Source organism: Colius striatus, chromosome 1 (assembly GCF_028858725.1).
Source record: "Colius striatus isolate bColStr4 chromosome 1, bColStr4.1.hap1, whole genome shotgun sequence".
Taxonomy (NCBI): domain Eukaryota; kingdom Metazoa; phylum Chordata; class Aves; order Coliiformes; family Coliidae; genus Colius; species Colius striatus.
In genome coordinates this window covers 29734798-29761962 of record NC_084759.1, presented here as the reverse complement: position 1 = coordinate 29761962, position 27165 = coordinate 29734798, and the positions used below count along the sequence as shown (strand labels likewise).

The window sequence follows — 27165 nt, the reverse complement described above, 5'->3', positions numbered from 1 at the left end:
AGGATTGCTGAGATGGGGATAGGGGATAGGGAACAACTCAAGCATTCGAGAAGAAAAAACGACATGGGAAGATATAAAATCCTTGATCGCAACACAGAGATTTGGAAACTGGAAACTCTTCAGCCAGCAATGTGCCCTCGTGGCCAAGAAGGCCAATGGCATACTGGGATGCATCAAGAAGAGTGTGGCCAGCAGGTCAAGAGAGGTTCTTGTCCCTCTCCACTCTGCCCTGGTGAGGCCTCATCTGGAGTCCTGTGTCCAGTTCTGGGCTCCTCAGCTCAAGAGGGACAGGGAACTTCTGGAGAGAGTCCAGCACAGGGCCACCAAAATGATCAGGGGACTGGAACATCTTTCATATGAGGAAAGGCTGCAGGAACTGGGGCTGTTTAGTCTGGAGGAGACTGAACAGGGATCTTATTAATATTTACAAATATCTAAAGGGTGGGTGTCAGGAGGTTGGGACATCCCTCTTTTCTATAGTAGCTAGTAACAGGACAAGGGGTAATGGGATGAAGCTGGAACACAAAAAGTTCCACTTTAATATAAGAAAAAGCTATTTTACTGTTCAGGTGAGGGAGCAGTAGCACAGGCTGCCCAAAGGGATTGTCGAGTCTCCTTCCTTGGAGACTCGCCTGCACATATTCCTATGTGACCTGATCTAGGTGAATATGCTTCTGCAGGGGGGTTGGACTAGATGATCTCTAAAGGTCCCTTCCAATTCCTACCATTCTACGATTCTATGACCACCTATCAGAAGGGTCGTGGAAATGATCTCTTCCTCACCTGATGGCTGACTGCCTGGCCAGCAAGGACTCTTCGAGTGTCTTGTCAGGAACCTGAGCATACTAAAGCTTAACTTGATAGTACATTAAATCCCAGATACCCCTTCTCTGTGTCACCCAATAAATAACTGTGTTATACTTCAAAGTTGTGTATATCCTGCTTACAGAATCTCTTTGTGCATAGCAAAAGGTATCTGAACAAAGTGGCCTAGAAAAGGAGGGTTACAGTTTCCTCTTTCCAGCATAGAAAGCCAGCATGACCAATAGAAGAGAATCTGGTTCCTCTGTTCTTGTTCTCTTTTTTAATCTTCATTGCCCCTCCAGCTAAATAAAAGAAAATACTTTTGTTGTGATTTGTTGGTGTTAGATGTTACCACAAAGGCATAGAGGTAAAAAACGCAGACAGGGTTGTATTTCCACTTGGGCAGAAGTTGAAAGTGATTTATGTAAGTATGTCACAGTACTGACTCTTTTTAAGGACAAAAAAATTCAGATTTTACTAAGAGGAAAATGCCTTTGAAGATGTGGACCATTTAGGTAGTGGAAGGTTACTGCCAGGGTAGAGTATATACAATCTCAAAAAGAGAAATCTGATTAAAGATTTATGCTATGTGTTTCAAAGTTTTGAGATCACTGAAAGGTTTCAAAAACAACTCAAAGAAAAACTACAATTTCATCTTACCTAACATCACAGGCTCACAAGCATCTGCATATGATCTAGTCAATGTAAGCTCTCCTAACAGTCAAAGTAAATAGTATAGTTGTCTGGGCTCACCTCCTCCTCTGACATTCCTCTACTCTAGGCATGCTTATTTTCCTCCACTGGGTAAAATGGGACCCTCCATTTAGTCAGGTATCTTTTATATTTAGCACCAGAGAAGAGCAGTGTGCAAGAAGGGAGGAATCACTGAGGAGGTGGAGTTAAAGTAACAGAAGGAGCACTAGGTCTGGCTGGGATAGAGTTAAGCTTCTTCACAGCAGCCCATATGATGCTGAACTCAGCATGTATGACTAGAACAGCATTGATAATACATGGATGTTTTAGTTACTACTGAGAAGTACTTGCATATCACCAAGATCTCTATTTCTAACTCTGCTCCAGTAAATAGATAGGGAGTGGGTGAAAGGTTCAGAGGGTATGAAGCCAGGTCTTTTCTATAATGTCATACTCAGCAATGAATTGTTGGGGGTGAGGGTTGTCTTTCCAAAGTAATCTTTGTTTTGAGACCAGCTGCATAGCTGTGTGCTGGTGGCAAGTGACTGCATTTGCATCACTTGTTCTTTGTTTACTCTCTTTCCTTCACTTACTAAGCTGTCTTTGTCTTGACTCAGGAGTTTTTCTCACTACAGCTCCTCTGATTCTGTCCCCTCTCCTACTGATGGGGACTGAGTGAGCGAGTGGATGGTGGGGGCTTAGCTGCTGGACAGGGTTAACCTACCACAAAGGGCAAAATGACAATAAATGTCAGTGAAGGAAAAGGAAAGAAAACCAGAAAATTGACGTTTGCATGAAATAAACTGTAGGCCCCTGGCAGTATTGCTAAACATGGGAAATGGGAATAGCACTTACATGGTTCCAGTGCAACAGGATGGGCAAGGAGTCACAGCCTGAAAGTAGCCATTTTAAGAGAAGGTTGTAACATCTGATGGCTTCAGACATACAAAACTACCTTTGCACTTTGTATAAAGTTTCAGCAATATTACTACTGTAATCCTGAATATCCTGTTTGAACAATGCCAGCTGTGTGGGCACAAACACTCGATGCAAGTGCAGTTTGGCAAATGAAGCTGAAACATGACTTAGAACTAAGAAAAAAAAAGCAGGAAGTGAAAAAATTTTAATACTGAGAACAACACATTTGGAAACAAACATGCGTTTGTACAATTAATGGAAAAGATAGTCCACAGGGCTGAGCCACATCTGCACTTCATAGAATCATAGAATGGTAGGAATTGGAAGGGACATTTAGAGATCAACTAGTCCAACCCCCTGCAGAAGCAGGTTCACCTAGATCAGGTCACATAAGAACATGTGTAGGTGAGTCTCCAAGGAAGGAGACTCGACAACTGCTCTGGGCAGCCTGTGCCAGGGCTCCCTCACCTGAATGGCAATATAGTTTTTTCTTATGCTTAAATGGAACTTTTTGTGTTCCAGCTTCTGCCCATTACCCCTTGTCCTGTTGCGAGATACAATATAAAAAAGGGATGCCTGAACCTCCTGACACTGACCCTTTAGATATTTATAAATGTTAATAAGATCCCCCCTCAGTCTCCTCTTCTCCAGACTAAACAGCCCCAGTTCCTGCAGCCTTTCCTCATATGAAAGATGTTCCAGTCCCTTGATCATCTTGGTGGCCCTGCGCTGGACTCTCTCCAGCACTTCCCTGTCCCTCTTGAGCTGAGGAGCCCAGAACTGGACACAGGACTCCAGATGAGGCCTCACCAGGGCAGAGTAGAGGGGGAGAAGAACCTCCCTTGACCTGCTGGCCACACTCTTCTTGATGCATCCCAGGATGCCACTGGCCTTCTTGGCCACGAGGGCACATTGCTGGCTCATGGTCAGTTTATTATCAATCAGGACTCCCAGGTCTCTCTCTGCAGAGCTGCTCTCCAGCATTTTGACTCCCAGCCTGTACTGGTGCAAGGGGTTGTTGCTCCCCAGGTGCAGGACTCTGCACTTGTCCTTGTTGAACCTCATGAGGTTCCTCTCTGCCCAACTCTCAAGCCGGTCAAGATCATGCTGAATGGCAGCACAGCCTCTGGGGAATCAGCCAGTCCTCCCAGGTTGGTGTCATCAGCCAACTTGCTGAGGGTACACTCTGTCCCCTCATCCAGGTCATTGATGAAGATGTTGAATAAGACTGGCCCCAGAACTGATCCTTGTGGAAACCCCAATGGCCACAGGCCTCCAACTCGATTCTGTGCCACTAGGGAAAGAACTTGCAACACAGTTCTGAGATAAGGTAGAATGCCATGCTCCAGTCCATGGCATCCACCATCATGATGCAGAGGAAAAACAGGATGTGCAGTCAGCCCAAATGACAGCCCACAGACCCACACTATAAACACCTACAGGGAAAAGATAGTAAAGTAAGTGCTTGTAAGAAATAAGAGGTTAGGACAGCAGATCAGCATGAGACCAAGACCAGTATGCTAGCTTTTTCAGTCCCAAGGAAAGGAGCTGAGTCAGCAGTGAAGACTGGACACAGGGTCTTTGGTCCCTGAGCTGTGGTAGCCTGCCTGTGTTTCAGATGTGATGGTGAAGGCAGGGGTTCAGCAGTTGCTGTAGTAATAGCGTAACACTATCTTTTAAAAACTAGTTTGTTCATGACCTCTGATGGAGAACTGCAGCAGAGGAAAGTGGAGATAGGCTAGACAAGAGTTCACACCCAAAAGCTCAGTGGTGTTTCTCTTTCCTCAGGCCTATGCTAGGTGAATATAGAAGGAAAAATTATTTTCTCACTAACATTTCTATACAAATTCTTGATGTGAGACCATCCCAAAACAGTGCAGGTATGGCCTGACCACCAGCATGTTCAGTATCACTTATATCATGTCTCTCCATCCTACAGCTCTGCCCTTCCTTCCCTGGTGCTCCTGCCCAATTCTAGTGACACACAACTCTGAAACTAGTGTGAACTCCATGGCTCAACCCAACCCTCTGGTTTGCAACTTGCTGTCTGTGATGTTCCCCATGTTGACAGCCAACTCTTGGCACACTGGCCAGCACTGCAGCAACATAAAATTAGGGCTTCCTCCCTCTCTCAGTTACTATTGTTATTTCACAAGAGCTCCTGATGGTTTGTGAACATCCTGCTACTTTCTGACCTTAAGCTAAAATTCCTTATGACTACATTAACTTGCCCATGTCTGGTTGTGTATGATATGAAATGCTCTGGAGGCCTGGCAGCCAAACATGTTGTGCCAAGACTTTGCCAGCTTGCTGTCTGATGCGCTGGGTTTCTTGTGGTCCTCCACCACACTGAGGTGAAGCTGTGTGATATATCAGCTGTGATGAACCCAGCCTGATCTGGTGCAACCACAGCAAACAGATTTGGGAGCCTCCTTTTTTTTTTTTTTTTGTATAAAGTGAACTTGCAGAAATGTGACAGCCCATTGCTTTCAGATAAATGCAAATAAAGAAGGAATGACTCAAGTGGGTTGCTCTCTTCTGCCTTGTATGTGATCAAGGAGACTGCATTAGCAAATCTTCTGGTGACCACGATAGCATTTAGGAGCATGGAGCCAGCACTAGCACCTCCTCTGAGACAAATTGACCCTGCCTAAGTAAGGAAGGACTTTCCTAATCACATTAGGATCAGCTTAGATGGCAGAGAGGGTAACAAAATTAGGGCTTTTAAACCATTATCTCTTCTTCATGAACATCTGTGTTGGTACAAGCCTGCAGAGAGTTGAGGAAAGCTGAGCTATGGCTGATCTCATTATAGCTTTAAAAACCAAAATATGACAGAAAGCTGGTCCATGGCTGTAAGAAAACCACTAGTCTTTTTTCTAACAGGCAAGAAAAGGCTCTATATAAGCTCAGAGTGCTTATAATCTGATTTTAGGTTTAAAAAATAAAAATATCTCCCATTTCTCAAGTCTTTTCCTAGGCCACATGCACATTTCCTAAGCCCCATATGTAGGCTGATATATACACATATACCTAGTGGGGTAGCGTGCTTATAATTTAATATTATATGTGTCATGCCACAGTGTTTTAATCCTGTTGTCTGCATCCTGCTTGATGTAATAATTTATTGTAATATTTTACATAACCAGAGTTGATCTATTTTATGGAGAAGCCAGGCAGTGTGTCTGATCTCCTTGCTATGACAGCAATAACTGAAGTGATATGGTTATTGGTACTCAGAGAGAAACATGAACTGCGCAGAAAAGCTGGACTGGATGAAATAGGGTATAGGATTGGATTTTGGTTAAGGCAAAGCAGACACCTATATGGCAGATCATAGAAGTCAGAAGTTTTAAGGTGCAACACGTTTTTCTTAAAAGCATCGAACTGTTCACATATTTCTTAAAATAAATCAGGAAAAATAGGTCTTTTTATGGACTTATTCAAAGTATAATTTACTGGGAAAAAACCCCTTCTTTCATTCGTATGTTTACATATACAAGTAAAACTAGGAAGGACAAAAATCAAACCAAAATATTCTGAATTTGATTGCATCAGACAAATGGGCTAAAACATAAAGCCAATATCTGGAGCTGAGTATGTTCAGCGCTGAGGGATCTATGGCTATGTCCAGCCAAAAAACACCAAGCAGTGAACCCAAGCACCAGGCTCCTGATCTTCCCTATACCCAAATTATCAGCTCACTCCCTGTTTCTGTTTGCACCACTCCAGCTACATCTCTCCAAGGTGAAACTGCTGTAGTGAGAGCTAACGCTAAGCGGTTGAAGAAGTCACTGGTATTTACCTTCAGGCAAGAGGTGGTTTCCCATCCTTCTTTCATTCAGCAGTACAGACATAACTTGCAAACCTTGGACTTTGATGCTGTACTTTGCGCAAGCATCACTTCTGCAATGCATTTATATGGATGTGTGTAAATGCACAAGTGCATGCATGCACACAGTCACATGTCGTCTTCCTTGTACCGCTTTTGTGGAAACCTGAGCCTAATTTTGAAATGTCACAGCTCAAATGTAATCCCCCAAGAGTTTGCAATGCAAATTCGCTTGAGCAATCTGGTTCACAGCACAGGCCCCAAAATGGTAATATTGGTAAGAGATTGAGATGAGCCAGTAAAAACTTTCTAAGCCAGCCTCACTGCTGAAGTCTATTATGAAACTACCCTCTAAATCTACAGACTTTTAATTGCTACCTGGCTTTTGGCCTCATTAAATTCCAGATAATTAATCCCCAAGTACTAGATTTTCACTCTGCCCTAAGACACTTCAACAAGTTTTCTTCATAGTGGCCCTGAAATGATCATTTCCTGCTCTCAGTGATGAACATGCTGTGCCAAGCAGTTTGATGCGTGTCCGTTAATAGTGGACCACTCTGCTATATTAATGGGCAGAAAAAAGGACAGGAGTAAAGTACAAGCCCTGCACTATCATCAGTTTTGCAATGAATTTGAGTGATCAGAAAAACATAGATTTGACCACTTGCTGGACAACCACCCTGGTGCTCTCCAGGGAGCTCAGTTTGCAGAAAGGCCAAAGATCAAGGCTGAGTTTCCAAGTTGCTGCCACCAGAGTGTCATTGTGCATGTGTCCTGCCACAGGGACATCATCTTCCCTGCTGGGAGATAACTGTATTCATTTGAAGAGAAGGGACCAAAAAGTACTCCATTTCTCCTCTACTTGGCACTGGTGAAGCCGCACCTCCAGTACTGTGTTCAGTTCTGGGCCACTTGCTACAAGAAAGACATTGAGGTGCTGGAGCATGTCCAGAGATGGGCAATGAAGCTGGTGAAGGGTCTGGAGAACAAGTCTTCTGAGGAGTGGCTGAGGGAGCTGGGAGTGTTTATCCTGGAGGAGAGGAGGCTAAGAGGAGACATGGTCTCTCTAAAACTACTTGGAAGGAGGTTGTAGTGAGGTGGGAGTCAGTCTCTTCTACCCAGTGATGAATGATAGGACACAAAGAAGTGGGCTCAGGTTGTACCAGGGAAGGTTTAGATTGGACATTAGGAAGAACTTTTTACCAAGAGGGTTATTAAGCATTGGAACAGTCTCCCCAGGGAGGTGGTGGAGTCACCATCCATGGAGATATTTAAAGACTTGTAGATGAGTTGCTGAGGAATATTGCTTAGCCATGGGCTTGGTAGTGTTAGGTTAGAGGCTGGACCTGTGACCTTAAAGATCTTTTCCAACTGAATTGATTCCATGATTCTATCATTCCATTATTTTATGATTTTTGGTGTTGAAACCACCTCGCACTTCCAGTTTCCATTCTCTAGTTTTGGTTCAGAGATGAATAAAATCTCAAGAGAACAAGCACAATGCATTCCTTGTTGTGAAATAAGGAGGTAAAACTTAGCTTCAATTTAGTTGTAAGTAAATTGTACCACAGATTTAATCCAATCAAACCTTCCCTCTTCCTCTTAAATAACATCAGAACGCATTTGTTGTAGGTCTCCCCTTTGTGACCATCACCAGCAAAAGCTTAGTCAGAAGGCACCATCCCATGGGCAATATCCAGGTGTTGCCTTTAGGGACAAATAGAAGGCATCTTGAACTAAATTTACACTTTTAACCCTGGAGATTCAACAGCATCTTCATTTTTTCCCATAGTTTGGATAACAAGTCTGACATAATCTTGAAATGATGCAGCACAGACTTGAAAGTAACTTTCTTAGTTTCTTTTCTAGACTGGGAATTGGCACAGCAGCCCTTTCAGGTACTGGAATGTCCTCACAAAGCTCCTGGTTTGTGTCCTTTGAGGTGAGAAAGGGAATAGTGTCTGTATTTTGACGGGCACCTTTTCTGGACTATAAACGGTATCAGCTTACATTTACTATTCCTCTTTTATTTTTAGCACTGTATTTCTGTTTGTTGTATGTGGCAGGTGTCTGGACTGATTATCTCTGAAAACAGCATAATTAATAGGTTCAAAATCAAATGTATTTTGATCAACTTTAAAAAAAGAATACTCTTCTTTATGCTGATAGGAGGTGTGAACCTTTAAGTGTTGAGCCCCTGAGACTTTCCCTGACTTCAGAAGAGGTTTCATCTCTCATTCCACAGAATTACTGAAAAAGCCTTCTTAATGAAAAGAGAGGAGACTGGAGCTTTCTCCTTTCTGCATCGCAGACCTTGCTTTAATCTCAGAAAGGCCTTGTTTTTTCCAGCTCTAAAATGTAGGTGACAGTATTTATAAGCATGCTGGGAATTTGTACTTGAAGAACATTTTATGAAAGCCTGGCTATTTGCCAAAGACAAGTATGATATTTTCCAGACCAATGAGCCATGAATCTCTCTACTGCAGAAAAAAAAAATGTACAAGAAGATCCAGTCCCCTGAAACAGGAGTTTCTTTATTAGAATAGAAGTGGAGTATTAAGGCATTGTAACATTGCCAGGCTGGTACCCCCAAGGCTGAGGGAGTAGAAAGCTAACAGCTTATCTGCCTGGTGAGGGGTGAGCAAGACTGCTTCAGGAGCCTGAAGTAAGAGATGCCTTGAGCGATGGGTCAACCAGCTGAATGGGTCAAATGAGGGAAAAGTAAAGCAGAAATTTGCCAAAATGTTGCAGGGAGAGGATGCCACATCTACTGTGGGAAAGCAGTGGAGAGAGCTGGGTCTCTGCTGAGGAGGGTGAGTGGTGTGTGCAGACATTGCTGGCTTCTATAGAGCACTGAAGTACCAGTCAGTGGTTTTGCAAGCTGGGGTGACTTTCACAAAGCCTCAGAGGGCAAAAAATGCTGATCCTGCAGTCGAGATGAGCTGTAACTGCACCTGCAAAACTGGCAGAGAGTGGAGCACGGGGAAAAGCCACTGTGAAGAGAACAGGCTGTTGTGGTGAGCACCGAGGGAATGTAAGGGTATTGCAAAGCTACTGAGAGGAAGGGAAGTCTCATTGAATCGATATAAACCTCTGTTGTCAATCAGCTCTAATTGATTTTACTGGAGTTATTTCATTGCCTCCCCTCCATCTCCCAGCGCAGTTACTCTGTTTTTTACAACAGATGCAGTGTTTCTGTGGGGATATCAAAGTTCTCCCAAGCAGGAGGGAGAAGATACTTAATTTTCAGGATTTTGTGTGGGATCTCAAGTTGCTGCTATTTCCTTAACATTCAGGAAAATGAAAACACTGGATGTCTTCCAGCTTCCCCAAAGCCTTTCAAGGTAATCAAATGTAGCTTCTCTTTTTTCCTTTCTGCTGACTATACCATTTCTAAAAATACCATGTTTTTCCCATAGATATCAATGAATGTCATTGTGTCCAAGCTAGAGGTCTTTCTAAAAGACATCAAGGAGTTGAAGTTATGGGCTTAAACTCCTGAGAAGAGATCTTGGCTTTGTATTTGTGCAGCCGACCTGGTTAACACAAGAGGCTCTTCTGACTTTAAAGGCCATGAATTTATGTTTGTGAGGTAAGACAAATGTCACTGTATCCTCACCAAAACTTCAATCTGTTCTACAACAGCAAAGTTTCAAAATGAGACCTCTCCTTTTGTCTGCCTCGCTCACCAGCTTCGCGGGCTTCCTCCAGATGTTTGTCCTCAGTGAGAGATGAACATGTTGTGAGTACACAAAGTCTGTGACAAACAGTGGAATATCTTCATCCTCGCACTTCATTTAGGCTGAGGAAGACAGCAGGGTGATGCCCTGCACTTCCTGCAGTTGGGTGGCTAAGAGGCAGATCAGTGATCCCAAGGATGAAGGAAGGTATAAGCTCAGTTTGAAGGATCAGCGCTGCACTTCCCAGAACTACATTCCGAGGAACGATGCAGAAAAGGGCTGTTTAACCTGTGCAATTCCCATCTTGTCCAGGGAGCCAGAGCAGAAGCAACTCTCGAAGAACCACCCTGTAGGTCCTGACAGATGCAAATCCCCTTCACAATTAATGTTTGTAAGCACGTATATATTGCTTAACCCAGATATAATGCACAGAAATGTGTTGCTCATGGTAATAGTCTTCTCTCCTTTGACCACGATAGGCCAGGAGTTTAATGAAAGTCTGCTGTGTCTACAGAAGAGTTGATTTATAGTTTGCTTAATGAACATTGTTCTATTGCATATTGATTTTCTGTGTGGTTAATAGTTCAACTTAAAAATGATGTGAAGGCCATAACTACATTAAGCTTGTATGAACAGGTGAAACACCCCGATGTAATAAAGCAAAAAATTGTTGCTGACCTGCAGCTGGTGCACCCTCTCCCTGAGAAGCTGCTTAGGCATCACAGCTAACAAGTTCTATAAAATAATTTTTCTCAGAGGTGAGCTCATAAGCGAGCTAATTAAATGCCAAATTGGTTATTGCGGGTGCATTTACTGGGCATGAAAAAGTGATGCATCTCTGACATTTCCCTCTGTAAATATGTTTTAAATAAGTCGTTGGTAGTTGATTATCATACTGTAAAATTAAGGCAAATAGATGTATTTTGGATGCTATAAGGCAGCTGCTTTATGGTAATTAAATAACATCAGTAGATTACGCTTAGATAAAAAATCAGGAGCATCACATCGTGGTATGGCATTTATTGTCTCCCCAGGCATAGCTTCTGGATTAAAGGAGGTGCAGAGGATAAGTCCACATTAGCGATGAGGGCAATACAAAGCAGGAAAGATCAGACTGATTTGCAGCGAGCTGTTCTATTTGGAGGATGACCTCTCCATATCCTCCATTTCCTGGCCATGAAGTTTGGGATGGCTGCCAATGTTGCATGTATAGCACAGCTTACTTCCCATCAGGGTAGCACCATGGGACACAGTTGCAGACTTGGGTCCTCGAGGGGCCCTGCACCCCTGCTGCTCCTGTCTGGAGAAGGATTTACCTCCTTGAGCACATTAATTTCTTTTCTTCTTCTGCTTTGGGACTGGGTTAGAGAGGCAAGCCTATCAGAAAGGCAGGTTTCCTGCTCTTGTTCCTCTCTTTGCTTTGCAACTAGAGCAACCACTATGGGTTGATGGGATTCATGCCTTTTTGTAGATCTAGCCATGACAAAATTATATTCAAGGTGTAATTCAGCTGGCCACATAGCCTGACCAGCACATGAATGGCTTCAGCCATATCTCACACACAGGATGTGAAGATAATGTGTAAGAAAAATATCATTTGGAACTGTGACAGCCGCAGCACTCATTTCCTATAGCAACAAGTACCTGGAAAATTCTGTGGCAGGACAAAGGAAGATCTCGTCTTTGGCCACATAGCACATGTACATCTAGAATTGCCTTATATGCCTCTCTATATTCATTTTACTCTGTCCTAAGATAGTACTCCCCTGAATTTTCTGCCTGTTAAGGATCTCTTAAAGGTAACAGAATCACAGAATGGCAGGGGTTGGAAGGGACCTTTAGAGATCATCTAGTCCAATCCCCTGCAGAAGCAGGTTCACCTAGATCAGGTCACACAGGAACGTGTCCAGGCAAGTCTTGAAAACCTTCAGAGAAGGAGACTCCACAACTGCTCTGGGCAGCCTGTGCCAGGGCTCCATCACCTGAATGGTAATATAGTTTTATCTTATGCTTAAATGGAACTTTTTGTGTTCCAGCTTCTGCCCATTACCCCTTGTCCTGTTGCTAGATACAATATAAAAAAGGGATGCCTGAACCTCCTGACACCGACCCTTTAGATATTTGTAAATATCCAAGCTACACTGCCTGAGCTTTCTGATGAGGATGTTGTGGGAGACAGTGTCAAAAGCCTTGCTGAAGTCAAGGCAGATGACATCCATTGCTCTCCCCTCATCTAGCCAGCCAGTTATGCCCTCGTAGAAGGCTATCAGGTTGGTCAAACAGTATTTCCCCTTGGTGGATCCAAGATCTCTAAGTTGTCAGGCTCTTTTTTTTTTGCAGCATGACATTGAGACATTTTTCTATGAGAATTAACCTCCCTTTAGAATTAAAGTCCAAAGACTTGATGGCTGTACAGCAGACACTGTGATACCTGCTTCTGCTTCAGCACTGTGAACTCATCATTCTTGGGACTGAACAAGACATAGTATAGTTGCTGTTGTGCATGGGAAAGCACAAAGAAAACCCAAAGTGATGAGGAGCATTTTTGTTTATCAGTGGAGACAAGGTTAACAAATACTCCCACACATTTATGTTTTTATCGGGTCATTCATGTGGTAAAGCCTAGAAGATTTTATGGTTGACCTCCCAAGGATTTTGCCTTTGCCAGGGAAACGCTGCACTGATACACACTTCTCCAAATTACAGCCTTCAACCTTGACCTGGGTGTCTGATTTTACTATAGTTGGAAGCTGAAAGTAAAAAGTGCTGGTTCTGTTGTCTTTTTTAGTACGAAAAGTTGAGACGTTGGTGCAGACCTGCCCCAAGACCCCAAGGCATGATGGCAAAGGAGGTCAGGGTGCTGCACATGACTCATGGTGGCTACCTCAGACCATTGTTTTCTCTCTATCTCCACCTCCTCTCTCAGTCCCAGGTGGAGTGGGCATCCTCTGCTTGCCTCCTAAAGGCAGACAGAGATGGCATGCTGCGTAATGCTGAGGCAACATGATTGCTTCATTCCTTCTCAGTGGTAGCTGCATATTAACTGTGGATTAATGATCCCTCTAAGCATTACTTAATGCTCCTAAAATGCTTTATATTTTCTACTTACAATATCATCATCATTAAGGGATTAAGGTAAAAAATTATAAACTTAGGTGGCTATAATTAAGCTTCATCGTCGTCATTTTGAGTCTTAGGTATTTACAGCCCGATTGTGAGATTGGAAGAGGATAACCTCCCAGCCATATTGACACCAAAACGATCAGCAGCTTCAAATTATTTGCAGCAATACGACTCGTTTGTGAACGAGACCCTCACACACATACAGCAGCTTAATCTACAGCAGCTTAATGTACAGCAGGAGATTTGACTATTTTGGCCTACATCCCAAACCACATAACTGATGTTGAACATTGTCACCCACCTCGTTTACAGAGAGAGAAGCCAAAGGCATAGATGCCTGCAGAGCATCCTTGTTAGCTGATCTGTCCCATGGCTCCGGCAGTGCAATGAACCACTACAGCACATGGATGTCCTCATCGGGTTTGGAGACAGATAAATCCCAAAGCCACAACAGGATGCTGCAGTGAACAGATCCTGTCTCTGGCAGGGTGTATTGGTTCAGGCACTCTCCTAATGCAGCTATTCAGCTGCTCGTCTCAGCTTGTTTGTACCCCACCTCTGCCGTATCTCTGCTCCATCCTTTCTCAGGCCACAGTTCCTGGGGTAAGTGGGGCAGGAGACAGGCAGCTTGCTGGTTCCATCATGAGCTCAAAAGCTCATGTTTTTACACAGAGGGGAAAGGCAGTTTTGGGTAGAGATAAGCACAGGAAACTCTGTGTCACCATTAGCTGTAGCCCAGTCTCAGAGCATTGGGTCAGTGATCACTGAGTGCTCTCCAGGGAGCTCAGCCTGATCTTTTCCATAAGCTTGGGAAGAGGTGCTCACTGTATGGGTCTTGGGGAAGTCTGTCAATACCCATCAAGAAGTAGTGTTTTTCTTAACCAGAGAAACAAATACTCTGCAAAACTCGACTTATGCTGCAGGAGTTCTTGACTGCAGAGAGCTGGACTAGGTTCTTGCTCATCTTTCAACACTCAGCTGTTTGCAAACACCAGGTGGCACAGGTCTTACTGGAGTGCCTGAGCTGTAATTACAGGTCAGGCAGGACTGGAACTGCTGGCAACCCGCTGCGTGACTTGCCTGTAGAGAGCATCAAGGTCCTTTTCCATGAAAAACAATTCAAAAGCTACTTGATCTGCAAGTTTCTTCTATGTTACAAAAGTTACTATTACAAAAACTGCTGAAAGGCTGCTTTCAGCATCAATTAATTTTCCCTGTGAGTGATTAAATAAAATGTCTTCCTTTCCTCAACATCTGCTTCATCAGACTGAGTTCTGCTGTAGGCTGCTGATTGGCCTCTGGCAAATTAAAGTTGCTTTAGTTAAAGCAGCAAATAGGCAAAATACCCAGACACAGCCTGGATTTATCTGTGAACTGGGATGTTGTTTTCTGATCACTGGCTTATTATTAAAAAATCATTAAAAGCTTAAAAATTATTAAGAGATGCCTCACCAGTAAGCTTGTGTTTAGATGCAACACTAAATTATCTCTAGTTGCCTTGGGAAGTTCCTGGAGATTAAACTGGCTTCAGATCTGTTTTCTGATAGTGCCTTCATCTTTTACCAACAGCCTGAAAGAAAATTCAGTCTTTATAATCAGTTATTTACAAACCAGTGGTTATGTTTAGGCAACGTTGCATAACTTTAACATTTTTTAATCTCTTTTTTTAAATATTTGCTGTGGTAGAAGAAATACAGTGGAAGTTTTGCCATACTTTTAAAGCTGTATTATTTCCCAAATGATTTAGACCCTTGAGATGCTAGGCAGGCAGTGTAATTGGAAAATTACAGGAAAGATTCCAGTTTGGCTGTAAGGGGGAATCCAGATGAAGCAGTGGTGAATTCCTGCAAGTATTCGTGTCTGTTTTCCTGACACGACTTTAAGTCTTGGTCTGGGCATAGCTATGAATTTCCTGCAAGTAAACACACACTTTTTTTTTGGTAAAGAATATGCTTCTGCTGCATTGCCACCTTCTTTGAGTTTGCAGTGTGCTAAGGTTGACGTGTGGCTGTGGCAAACATATCATTGTACTCACTCTTAAAAGCACAGATGACAAGAGCCTGTGTATGTGTCTCGAGGCAAAAATTTATATGAGGTACTGCTTGACTCGACAGGAGTAAAGAAGTCCCCAAAAAACTTTCATCAGAATGATGGCAGAGAAAAAACTAAGCCAGACATGCCTCTGACCACATCACATCTATTTTGTAGGTATACGAGGAGAGAAAATGAAATGTGAATGTCATCCATAAGCCAACAAACCTCAAACACCAGCATAATGTTTTTCAAGGACTGATGTCTCAGGCTGCTGTTAGTTATCTTCTGGTGAAGCTTGCTACAGGTGTCTAGGACATTTCTGATCCCTGGGCCTGTATGGCCACTGTTGGGACACCTATTCTCACAGCCGAGACAGCAAAGGGGCACATGTGTCTGCATTTCAGCACCTTCTTCAGTGTGAAATACTAGTGCAAACTCTTAATAAACCCACCAGGCCCTGAGAAATGGGTCAGAGGTGGCACGAGGATCAAGCTTTATCTCCCCCTCTGCTGCCTCTGCAGCACAACAGTGACAGCTTTTAGAGGACCAACAAAGTCTGTGGGATAGCAATACTTTAAGCTGCCCCAAAAACATACAAGTCACCTGTAGACTTCCATACTACAAATCATGAGCCGGCCTAAAAAGGCCAGATAAATCAGTTTTTCCCACTTCTACTGATGCCATCTCAGCCTAAGTCACCAAGAACTTTGTAGTACCTCTGGCTTTCTCTGATCAAAGACAGAATCCCTTTTTCCTATAGTAGCTAGCAACAGGACAAGGGGTAATGGGATGAAGCTGAAACACAAAAAGTTCCACTTAAATATAAGAAAAAACTATTTCACTGTTCAGGTGAGGGAGCCCTGGCACAGGCTGCCCAGAGGGGTTGTGGAGTCTCCTTCCTTGGAGGTCTTCAAGACCCGCCTGGACATGTTCCTATGCGACCTGATCTAGGTGAACCTGCTTCTGCAGGGGGGTTGCACGATGATCTCTAAAGGTCCCTTCCAACCCCTACCATTCTGTGATTCCATGATTCTATCATTCTATAGAAACAGACTCCATTGAGCCTGGGATCAGATGAAGAATCCAGGCAGGGAATAGAAAAGACACTGCCTAAGCAGCCTCTCTGCTTTGTACCACTTTGCACAGCTAATTAACACAGCTCACACACCAAAAAGCAGGTTTGAAGCACTGGGGATTCTGCTGAAGGGGGAAAGTAATCATGAAGCAGTTAATTGTATAAATCCAGGGAAAGTTTATTCTGCTGGCAGTCATCCCATAAGGAGAACAAAAGGCAGATATTTCCAAGTGGATTATTTACTCCACGTGATTTGTCCCACATTATTTGCTCTGCTCAGTGCTCTTTAGAAACATGTTTAGCCTTGTGCCATAGTGCAAAGTCTTCACCAATAGATGTTGAATAATCTGTCTCCTACAGAACTTACTTTGTATTGCTTGTAGTTACCAATAAGGGTGCTTAACCAAAAGCATATTTTGTTGTCTGATTCTCTTTTAGCATCCCTCATCTACCACAGTGACCTCCTTTCCAATCCAGACTGATTTCATTAGCTGGTAATATCCCTGGGCTTTGGACTGCCGTAAGGATTTGTATTTCTGATGAGTTTAAATTACAAAATAATTGTGTAACTTGTATAGCTCCATCTGTTCTCACTGGTGTCAGTCCTGTGCTGATCCTTGGATTCCTGAGTGTGTCTCATGCAGCAGTCTGTCTGCCTTCTTCATCCTTCCCAGGTATGTCTTTCAGATACAACTTTGGCTTGGTGCAAACTTTCACTGATTGCTCTTGAGGTCCTTATACTGCTGTACCCCTCCTTGCACACCAAGCTCTGTTTTTATACAGGATTGCAAGATGAGAACAATTCAGGTGGGGAAGGACTTCTGATCACTACACTGTCCAACTCCTGCTCAAAGGACAGACAACTGCAAAGACAAGTCAGGTTGCTCAGGGTCCCATCAAGTTTTTAAAACCTCCAAGGAACCAGATGGCAGACCATCTCTGGACAAACTGTGCTAGTGCCTTACTGCTCCCATAAGAAGGACTTTTTGCCTCGTGTCTAATCAAAATATCACTTCTTTTGGCTTATCTATGGTCCTTCTCATGCTTCCAGTGTGCATTTGTTTGGAGAGTTTGGTTCTGTTTTGTCTATACTGTCCCATTGGTTAACTGTAGACAGCAATCCAACCTACACTCTTCAAAGGAGATGGGTAAGTTTGCTGGTCTCCAGCAGATTTTTCATATGACCTTTTGCTGCATCAAGTTTGACAATTTTTAGTATGTCAGAATAACATAGTTATTTTTGAATCTGTGCAGATACTGGATGCAGAACCCCTGCTTAATCTGGCAGAGTTCAGAGCACAGCGGTGATCATCCCACTGATCACCACCCCACCATTTCCATTTCAGCCTCTCGTATCTGCAAAGCCTGAAGGGGACCTTATCATCCCCTTACCCCAGCTGCCCTATGTAATGCTTGTGTGGTAGTCACTCACTCCATTTTCACACTTATTACTTTGCTTATTTTCCACATGGCAGTCCCTAAGAGAGGAAGAACATTTTCATCCTCTGCTGATGTGGTTTTCTGCTCTGTAGCCTCCACCTCCTTGCTCATCTGTAGTGTTTGTTTTCTGCACAAGGGAATGTTACCAATTTAATCTTTTTCTGTCTCGTTTATGCTCCGTTTCTCTGTTTCTCTTTCTATTTCAGCTGGCATTTGATATGTGAGAGTACGTGATCTTATGTTTAAGATATTCACAGGGACCTCTGTCTCTTCTTTGCCATGCATTTCCCAGGTGTTGATGGGCAATTTGCCAAATCTGGAGCTTAATATTTCCATGTGCAAAACATCACTAAATCTGTGCAGATGATTTATTTTTTTACTGAGAAGGCCAATTTGGAAAGGAAAGGGGGTTCAGTTTGGATCATCTCAGAACAAAATTGTGTGGGAAGGAAAGATTAGAATGGAAAGCACTGCATCTACTTTGGAAATAACTGGTTAATTCCTTTCCAAAGTTGTTTCAAACACGTCTGCTTTTGAAAAAAACACACCAAAATAAACACGCAAAGCACTCAGAAGTCGCTACCGTTCTCTCCCCGTGACGCTATCGTGTTGCTGCTGAGACTAAAGGGGAGAGCTAAAGATAAACCCATTAATGTTATATAAGATGCTCAGAAGTGCTTCTAAATAAATTGCTTCAAATTGTACACTGCATATGTGTCAGGCAATTTATTGGCAGTGCCAGGACACTCTTCCCTCTTTGGAGGAGAACGCTGTGGGAGAGCTGAGCAGGAGTATTGCAGGTGGCTATTAGCAGCAGGTCACCCAGAGCAATTTGCTGGAGATCCCCATACACCATTGAAATGTAGCCATTCGGCACGGTCCTCAATAATCCCCAGGGGTAGGAGCTTCGTGGGAGGCTGTGAAAACCAGCTGAGGCCACTGCCCTGCCCAGCTGATTGCTTCTACAGCATGGAAGCAGAAGGGATGTGTGCCTACCTTGGCAGTGCACACACGACTGCCAGCTTATATCCCTGCTGAAAGCAGATTTGCTTTACCACACAGAGGCAGAGGGAAGCTACTCTCTTTTGCCAACACTGGTGAAGGGATCACAATCATGACTCACTGTACTGGGTGGACAAGAGATGGCTGTGGCACTCCCAGCCAGACCTGCCTGCTGAGCCTCAGTCCAGTGCCCAACAGCAGTTACGCTTTGCAGGCATGTAAGGCACTTGGCTTCCTTGCCAGCTGTATCCACAAGTCATGACAGCAATATTTTGCTGCTTTTTGTATCTGTCCTCGTCTTGCTGATGATTGTTTTAAAGCAGGACTTCATCTATCAATTGGGAAATTGGTGGCACAGAACAAGCTGAGGACTGAATGATTATTTCTTCTGAAAGAGCTGAGAGGAAAATAAGAGATCTGAAGTTGCAGTGAAGCTACTGTTTTCCTTGCATCAGGAGCAAAAAAATCCCCAAACTACTTTATTGAATGACAGATGAGGAGAATCTTTTGTTTTAAGACTGTGTTATAGCAGGGAATGGGCAGGATGAGAAAAACCAATAGAGCAGAAGAAAAGGTACTTAATAAAAAGAGACAAGCTACAGAAAGAAAAAAAACCCATGCAGTCTGATAAGGTGTTTAATGTCTCAACATCTATGCTTTTCATTTCCAAATATAGTACGTGCATGGAGAGGTGGGCTGGGAAGTTGCTCGCATGTTCAGGCAGGTCCTAGTGGAGATTTCAGGCCCAGGCTCTCCCCAGCGTCATCAGAATGACCCAGAGCAACTGAATGTGTCAGCTTAGCTCCACTCTGCTCTGTTAAGAAAAACACACCAAAAGCAAGCCCAGCCTATTACCTAAATCTTGTTCATCTCTCCATAGGAATTCTGATGGCTTGTGTGCCTCTCAGCACACATCTCCAGCAGCTCTATGGAGGACCATGGCTCTGCATCACTCTGTGCCATGCCATGCCTTGTCATGTGTACCGGTGGCAATACAACCAAGAGGTGCTGAGGGCAGACCATCACAGGCATTGCTCCCATGGGCATTGTTCCCCCTACCACCTCACCATCCCAGCTAAGGGCAGCTAGAAGAGCGTGGTTCTCAGAATCTGCTGTGCTTCCATTAAACTTGATTTCTTGCATTACTTAAGAACCTCAGACTTTATCTCAGTAAAAAAGGAAGTTTCTAAGTGTCGTCCTGCTAAGCTTGCTGGGAGATCAATACCAGGAGACAATCTTAATGGTTAAACACAAATTTACACTCTAAATTCTGACTCTGAGGCAAAATTCACAAGGCTTAAGAATACGGCCTGGGACTTGCAGGACCATGTTCAGTGCTGGGCTTTTCTACTGAGGCAGCCAGCAAAGTGAGCTAACTAATGCCAGTTGTGGGAATGTCCAGGAATGACTTACATCTGCTGGAAAGCAGACTGAGACCACTTATTTAATGAAATCAAGGCTTATATTAAAACATCCCTCTTTCCTCTGCACCTTGTGTGTTAGCCACAGTAATTGCTTTGGGGTAGTATTTCTCCTGAGGGAGGTAGCCAGGCTGTTATGTCACTGTGATATGTGACAGTGGCTGATGGCTACTCCTTACCCTGCTGTCAAACACCATGTCAAGGGGAGAGAAGCATTTCTCTAATATCAAAACAACAGCACTGTCTTCCATGGATAACATCTTGAAATGTCCTGCAACCGGGTCAGGTTTATTATTGAAATTCACCCTCAAAATCAGAAGTGATGTTTACCCACTCTATCCCTTCTCCAGCTCTGTAGCATGGCAGGCAGGACCAGTTACATGGCAGGTTTGGGGTGGAAGGCTGGGAGAAGGAAGCCAGAGCATATTAACACAGAAACTTCTGTGAGACAGTAGCTCTTCCCCTTCCTCTCCCTCCATCAAGGGGACACCCACACTTGAGCCACCCTGCTTTGAAGCATACTTGGAGTGCAGCCCATGCCACCCCACTCTGTGGCCTCGTGTCTGTGCAGGTGTGTTGGCCTATGGGCTCAAGGTTAATGGGTTATAGAAGAGGGAAGCTCCTGGGACCAAACAGCAGCATTGGTGGATGCAGAACACTGGGGAGAGTTGCCAGAGAGTGCTCTGCCTGACCTTTGCAGAGCACCATTATGGTCTTGTCTGCAGACAGTTGTAGACACACAGACAGAGGCCCCTGGCATGCTCTTGGCCAACATGATTTCAGTTTTGTCCACTGAACAACCTTCAAACAAAGTTAGGGCTGAACAAGGAGTGGCAAAGAAACGTTGCTCACTGACACCTGCATCCATACAAAAGGATTTAGAAGTCTGAGACACTCAGTGCTCACACAGCCCTGGCTCACAGGTGGGATGAGACCCAGATCCCTTACCTGTAGCCCATGCTTCCAGACAATGGGGTATTTTGCAGCCCTTCTCACCATGGTTGTCATCATCCTGCTGGATGTTGGGGCCAAATGCCACTTGGGCTCCCCAAATCACAGCCCTGCATGGGAGATTTGAGGGTGTCTGGGCTGAGACGTGGGGTTACAATGTACCATAGAGCTTTAATCCTGCTGGGGATAAAGTGGATTGCAATGCTATTTGCCTGGACACTACGTGCAGAGTCAAACTGTTGCAACAGGATTCAAATCTGTTCCCTAACTCAGAGAGACTTGGTTGTTGCTTTGAAAAATAGCTGGAAGACAGCTTGGCCCCATAAACCATGCTACAAACCCTTTTGAATACAAAACTGAACTATTTATACCCTCCTTTAAATATGCTGCTTTTCCCTTGAAGTCCCACAGAAACAGAGATAGGTGGTTTTTACAAGAACATTGTAAACACACTTTTTTACCTTTTACAAGAACAATTTTCACACTGTCCAAAGAGTTAAAGTTGTGTGTTAAAAGCTAGTAACTCCTTAAATGAAGAAGATCTGTTTTACTCAGCCATACACAGCACCTCACAGAGCATCAACACCTGGCTGGGCTGTGATTGCAGTGCAGTCCCCTGATATGTGTGGCTGTTTTTCGGGGCAGAGACTGATGCCATGTAGGGAGTGTGGACAGAGCTGCCCACCTTTGCCTTCTCCCCGGGGTGCAATTAGCAGTGCTGAGTAAAAATGCTATTAACAGGGAAAAATGTAGAGGAATTCACTGAGCCTCATGTCTGCAGGATCAGCAAACTCTGCTCATTTCTTCCATCCACATGGAGCACTTTAAAACTTTCCTCACACAGCAGGGCCTACAGCCAGCAGTGTCAGTGGTGTTCTTCTCATTAATATGGCCTTGGAGGGAGCAGTCACTTAGCTGGGGAGCTCCGTTGCCTGGCTGTGCCTCTCAAAGGAGAGATGTGAGGGCATTCGTGTGCTTGAAGGAAGACAGGTTACAAGTAGATGCATAGAACAAAGGTGACCTATAGTAGTGTGGTAAATACGTGGTTTTTCTCTGCTTGGCAAGTGAATTTTGATCCCAGCATAGCACTGTGCTGTAAAGTGCTGCTGCCATGCCTTGGAAAGCTCATGGAAGGACAAAGACCAGAAAGCAGCAAGAAGGACAAAGAGGTTCTGAAATGCACACCACCAACATCCTTCCGGCACTTTGCTTCATACTCCTATCAAACAAGTGAAATGGAGGGAGACAGTGGCAAAATTATCTTTCCTTGTTTAAAGCAGCCTGTGTCAGTCTGTTGTGCATGAGGAAACAGCAGCAGATCAATAGAGCTGTCTGCGCTCACACTCTTACCATCTTCTCCTTTAAGACAGACTGAATCGCTCATCAGCCTTCCCAGTTAATGAGTCTTTCAGAGGGAAGACAGATATGGTTTTCTTTCTAAGATTTTGCTTCTCTGTCAACCTGTGCACTTTTCCTAAAGGAAGAGGTAAGTGGCAAGCTCTCGTCACAGTCAGAGGTCCAGGGTATGATTGCAGTGACAGTGTGCCGACAAAACTTTACTGGAGGCCTCCCTTGGTCTACCTATGGAGCTATGACAGCAGAAGCTGGTGCAACCTTTCCCTGGAAGGTACCAAGGCTTTCCTGCCCTCTGCCTCTTGCCAAGTCCTTTATGTGATGACAGATATGTGAGAAACATAAGTGATCGCTAGAGGGGGGTCCTCAGGGTGAGCTGGATCCCACCACTATCCCTGAGCACTCCTCTGGGTGGAAGGAGTGAGAACAGAGGTCCTGCTGCAATCTGAATTTAATGCAGTTATGTGCGTTAGCACTGATTGAGGACCTGACCTGTGTGAGGGATGTCAACGTGCTATAATCACACCAGAATATGATGCCTGTCATTTATCATTTGCATCCATCAGCCAGGAGCCCCTTCACCCCTCAGCCCCGCTGTGGAGATACAGAATAAAACAGCCCCGTTGCAAAGAGCTTGCAGTTTTGGAGTAAGTACAAGCATTTAAGCCTTGAAGGGAAAGGAGAGAAATGACATTGCTCCCAGCCCTTGTTTCCTAGCAGGCTTGTACTCATCGACTGCAAACCTTAATACAGTTTTCACTCCACTTGTCAATGGTTAAGATAGATCTGGGGGCTGTCAACAAAATGTTACAGTTGAAATGACCCCGCTAGAAATAATAGACTATGAAATATCAAAGTAGTAATAATACCGTAAACCATCACATTTGGCTCTTTCTTTTTGAATGGTCTGACAGGCACTGTTGAGAATACAGGACAGTTTTGGGGGAAATTCCCTGTCCCAGCTTCAGGAGTCTCTGCACCAGGTTGCTGGAGGGAGCAAGCACAGCATACCTGTGCACCCCCAGGGGAGAAATGGGCACCACAAGAAGCAGGTTCACCTGGCTTGTCTCTGACACCAGTTTTTGGACAAGTTGACCACCTTACCACTGTCAGGCAAAGCAGGTAGGACGAGATGTCTCGCTTGGAGACAGCTGGCATTGGCCTACAGGCTCCTACTGCTCACCAATGCCGGCGGGTAGGTGCTGGTAGTGCCATGATGGGCACAGAGGGGTCTGACCCACCCATCTCCTCTGGATGCTGGATCAAACCCGTGCTGTGTCACTTATAGTGGTGGGAAACCAAATCGAACACCTTGAGAGCAGACCAATGCTAAAGTCCACCATATTTAACTATTTGGATGTGAGCTGGGTAACTCAGGAGCAGTTACTCAGGTAACTCAAAGCATATTTCACTTTACAGTCAGACTGGTTTTGTCAACTTGTCTTATCTACCTGGTGTCACAACAGGCTCATGTGAGAAACACATGCAGTTGGTTTCCCACTGCAATCCTGTTCCAGGAACAATTCCCACCCAGGTGAAGATGATTCTCACTGTGGTTTCATTGGCACATGGGACCTTTTCCTAGAGGTTCCTATTTGATTCCAAAAGAATTTTTCATCCAGTGACTGCTTTCAAGAGCTGCCAAGACAGTACCAAGATTACTTGTCTCTCTACTGAGATTTGGATCTGAGCAGTGAAGAGCTTGCCCAATGGGAGAGGGGGGCGGGGGGGTAGTTAATAAACTGAAATGTCTTATGTGCTTAAAGAGAGGAACAGAAGCATGAACTTTTTTTGTATGCTTAAAGGTAAAGTGCTGCAGTTTCTACAATAACAAATCTGCAACTGGAGAGGAATGGAACTGACAAATTAAGGTCTAGTCCAAGATATCAGTGGAGCAGTCAGTGGACACCCTTCTGTGTGCTTATGGGACCTCATCAGGCACTGCCACTGGCACTGAAATTGTATTGTGACCTTCAATAACCTCCCCCCTCTCCTTTTGGTGTTTTTGGTTTTTTTTAAACCCAATTAAAATTACAGATGAAAGTAGCAGGAGACAGTGACATAAAAGGGGTCATGCACAGAAGCATTCATTTACAAAATCTCCCTGTGCACTCAGGAATGTGGCTATTTCTTTTATCTATTTGGATGGCCAGATTCTTTCAGATAACAAGAGGTCTGTGCATTTTTTAAGTAGCTTATGTCAGCGGAGGGGAGGAGGAGATGCTGGGAGAGTCGAACCTGCGTCCCAGCAGCCAGTCCCCCGAGACTGCCTGCCCGGGCCACACTGTTCATTTGGCTGAGAAAGCTGGCACCCTCTGAGGAATGACCTCTCCCTGCCTGAGCACAGCCTGAGGCTGGAAATATGACTCCTGGAAATATGTCTCCTTTTTTTTTTTTGTGGGGGAATGTTGCTCTGAAGAGGCATTTACCCCATTAACGGACCTCCTGGGGACACACAGCTTAGAGAAAATGCTCCCAGCAACCCTCCTGAGTTCCTTGCAGGGATCACAGCAGGGCCAAACATAAGTTGTCCTGTATTAGATTAATTTTTGAGCTTGCATCGGACTCGCAGAGTAGCATCACAAGCTGGGTCTGCAAGGACTTCCCATGTACGGGAGCCACTTTGTTAAAGTTGGTCATTCACTACTGTGACAAAGTAATTAAAGCTTCCCAGCTTCTTTCTCCCCGTGCTGCTCCCTCTCTATGTACAATCATCAGGACTCTGGCATAGGCAGAGCTGTCGACACTTTGTCAGTGAAAATCCAGATTGGTGAGAGTAAAAGAAACGTTTTATGGGGACTATAAATAGTTTTGCATTAAGGCAAGTGTACTCTACCACCTAAAATAGATTCACCTTGCAAACAGCTTAAGGACTGTTGTGGCGCCAGAGGAATGCCTCCAGACTCCCTCCTGAAGACATAAACAGCATCTTTCACCCCCCAAAATGCAAACAAGAGCAGCAACTGGAGACCTAACTGCTGCCACCCTCCGTGTCCCTGTTCCACATTGCCCGGCAGCATCCCGCTGTGCTTAGGTGTCAGCCTGGGAGACCACCCAGCATCCTTCCACCTAAAAGGGACATTAATTCTTTTCACTAACTTTTCCAATCATGTTTTCCGGATGCTTGCAACACAAGTGCCCATTACATAGATGGAAGAGATGAGAAAACTTTGGGGAGGGGAAGCAGTGACTTCCCACGATGGCTCAGAGCAGCGGGTTGCTTCTCCCTCGCTCCGAAGGGAATCGTGCAGCCAGACAATGCAAACATCCTCTCTGCCAGGGCTGCAATGTGTTAACAGCACTCTCCCCTTAATGCCAGAGCATCATTTCATCCCCTGCAGAGAAACGTCGGCAGTGGCAGTGGGGAAGACGAGAAGATGTCAGAAGAGGGAAAATATCTTTAACTCACCTTCAGGCTGTGTGTTGGGTTGACGACGCAGACAAGCTGCCCGGCAGCTGAGAACACCCTCTTTGCCTTGTAGTGCTGAAACCGCAGGTGAATAAGATCTAACACAGCCCCAAAGCACTGGGTGAAGAAAAGCATCACAACTTTTGGCGTTTGCTGCTGCTGCTGCTTCTGCTGTTGCTGCTGCTGCTGCTGCTGCTGCTGCTGCTGCTGGCGGTGGGCAGGGGAAGCAGCGAGGGAGCCCCTGAGTCCTTGAGCCCGGGGAGGGAGTGCAGTCGGCGAGAGCTACACTCCGGCACAGCTTATCATGCCTTCATATTCATCATCAAAATAAGACGGGAAGAGGCTTGCAGCAGCGGGGCGGCCAATGGAAAGGACAGAAATGTTATCCTTGAGGTCCGGAGACAGCCAATAACGAATGCCTCCCCTCCAGAAACTCCCTGATGAATTGAGCCTGGTGGAGAATGTATTATTGAACATTACCATACATCAGCACATTGCATTTATCTTGTGATTACAGCCAGTCATACGCAAGGCTTGTGGAGATATGCAGGAGAAATTGATTGCTTAACGTCTCCATTTATTAATTGCCTTAATTTAACAAAAGAGCGCTCGGATACCAAAGCTAAATGCAAGGTTCAGGGAAGAAGCCCGCTGGTTAAACTGTTAGAAAGCAGCAAAAATAGATTAAGTAGGCTATGTTTTACTGAGGGAGAAAAAAAATCAAACATGCCAAGAGAGTTACAGTTCCTTGCAGGGGTTAAGGAGAAGTAGAGCTCGTTATATAAATAGATCCACGTCTGTGTATTTACAGGCTTCGATTGGGGTTTTCACTGCTCTGAAGTTTTCTAAATTTTATATTCCACTACCTCACGAGGGTCCTAGAACACAAATAACATTCCCCTCCACCACTAAAAGCAGGAGAGGTCAAGTCTCAGGTCTGGTGTAACTTGGAATAACTCCATTTAAGTCAGCAATGTTTCCCTGGTTTACACTTGCCGGGGGATCAGGTCCGTTAGACACAAAACATGGCAATTACTGGATGCTGCAACTATGAGAGCATAAGAAAGCACAAAGCTTGTTTCTAAAAATAATGAAATACATGATACATGAGAGCACACAGAGAGAGAAACTTGCACTGAGGGAGAAGTGGCGTCTAAATCAACAGAATAATTAAACATGCAGAAGGCTTTTGCTTGTCGTTCGTCTGCATATCGGTGGGCAGGAAATTATGATTTGGCCATTAGATCCTTCTAGGCATTAAAGAGGAATTAGGGAAGTGCAAGGAAAATAACATGCTTTTGTGTATTATTACCAGTGTGTGTCTCTGTTGGTGGGCAGGGATCCTTTTCGAGCCATTGAGTCTCATTAAACTCGAGTCCCCATAACCGGGTTTTCTGGGAGATGGCTGCAGTGAAGCAGCCAAGGGAATC

General features: G+C 44.5%; 1 protein-coding gene across 1 annotated transcript in view; it reads right to left on the bottom strand.

The window, feature by feature from the left end:
- SIAH3 (siah E3 ubiquitin protein ligase family member 3) overlaps positions 1–25870 on the bottom strand; it is a 47471-nt gene extending 21601 nt beyond the window's left edge. Inside the window, exon 1 of the mRNA XM_062020513.1 lies at positions 25736–25870. Within this exon, the coding sequence (XP_061876497.1) occupies positions 25736–25870 (135 nt within the window). The remainder of the gene's footprint in view (positions 1–25735) is intronic.
- Positions 25871–27165: the final 1295 nt, after the last annotated feature.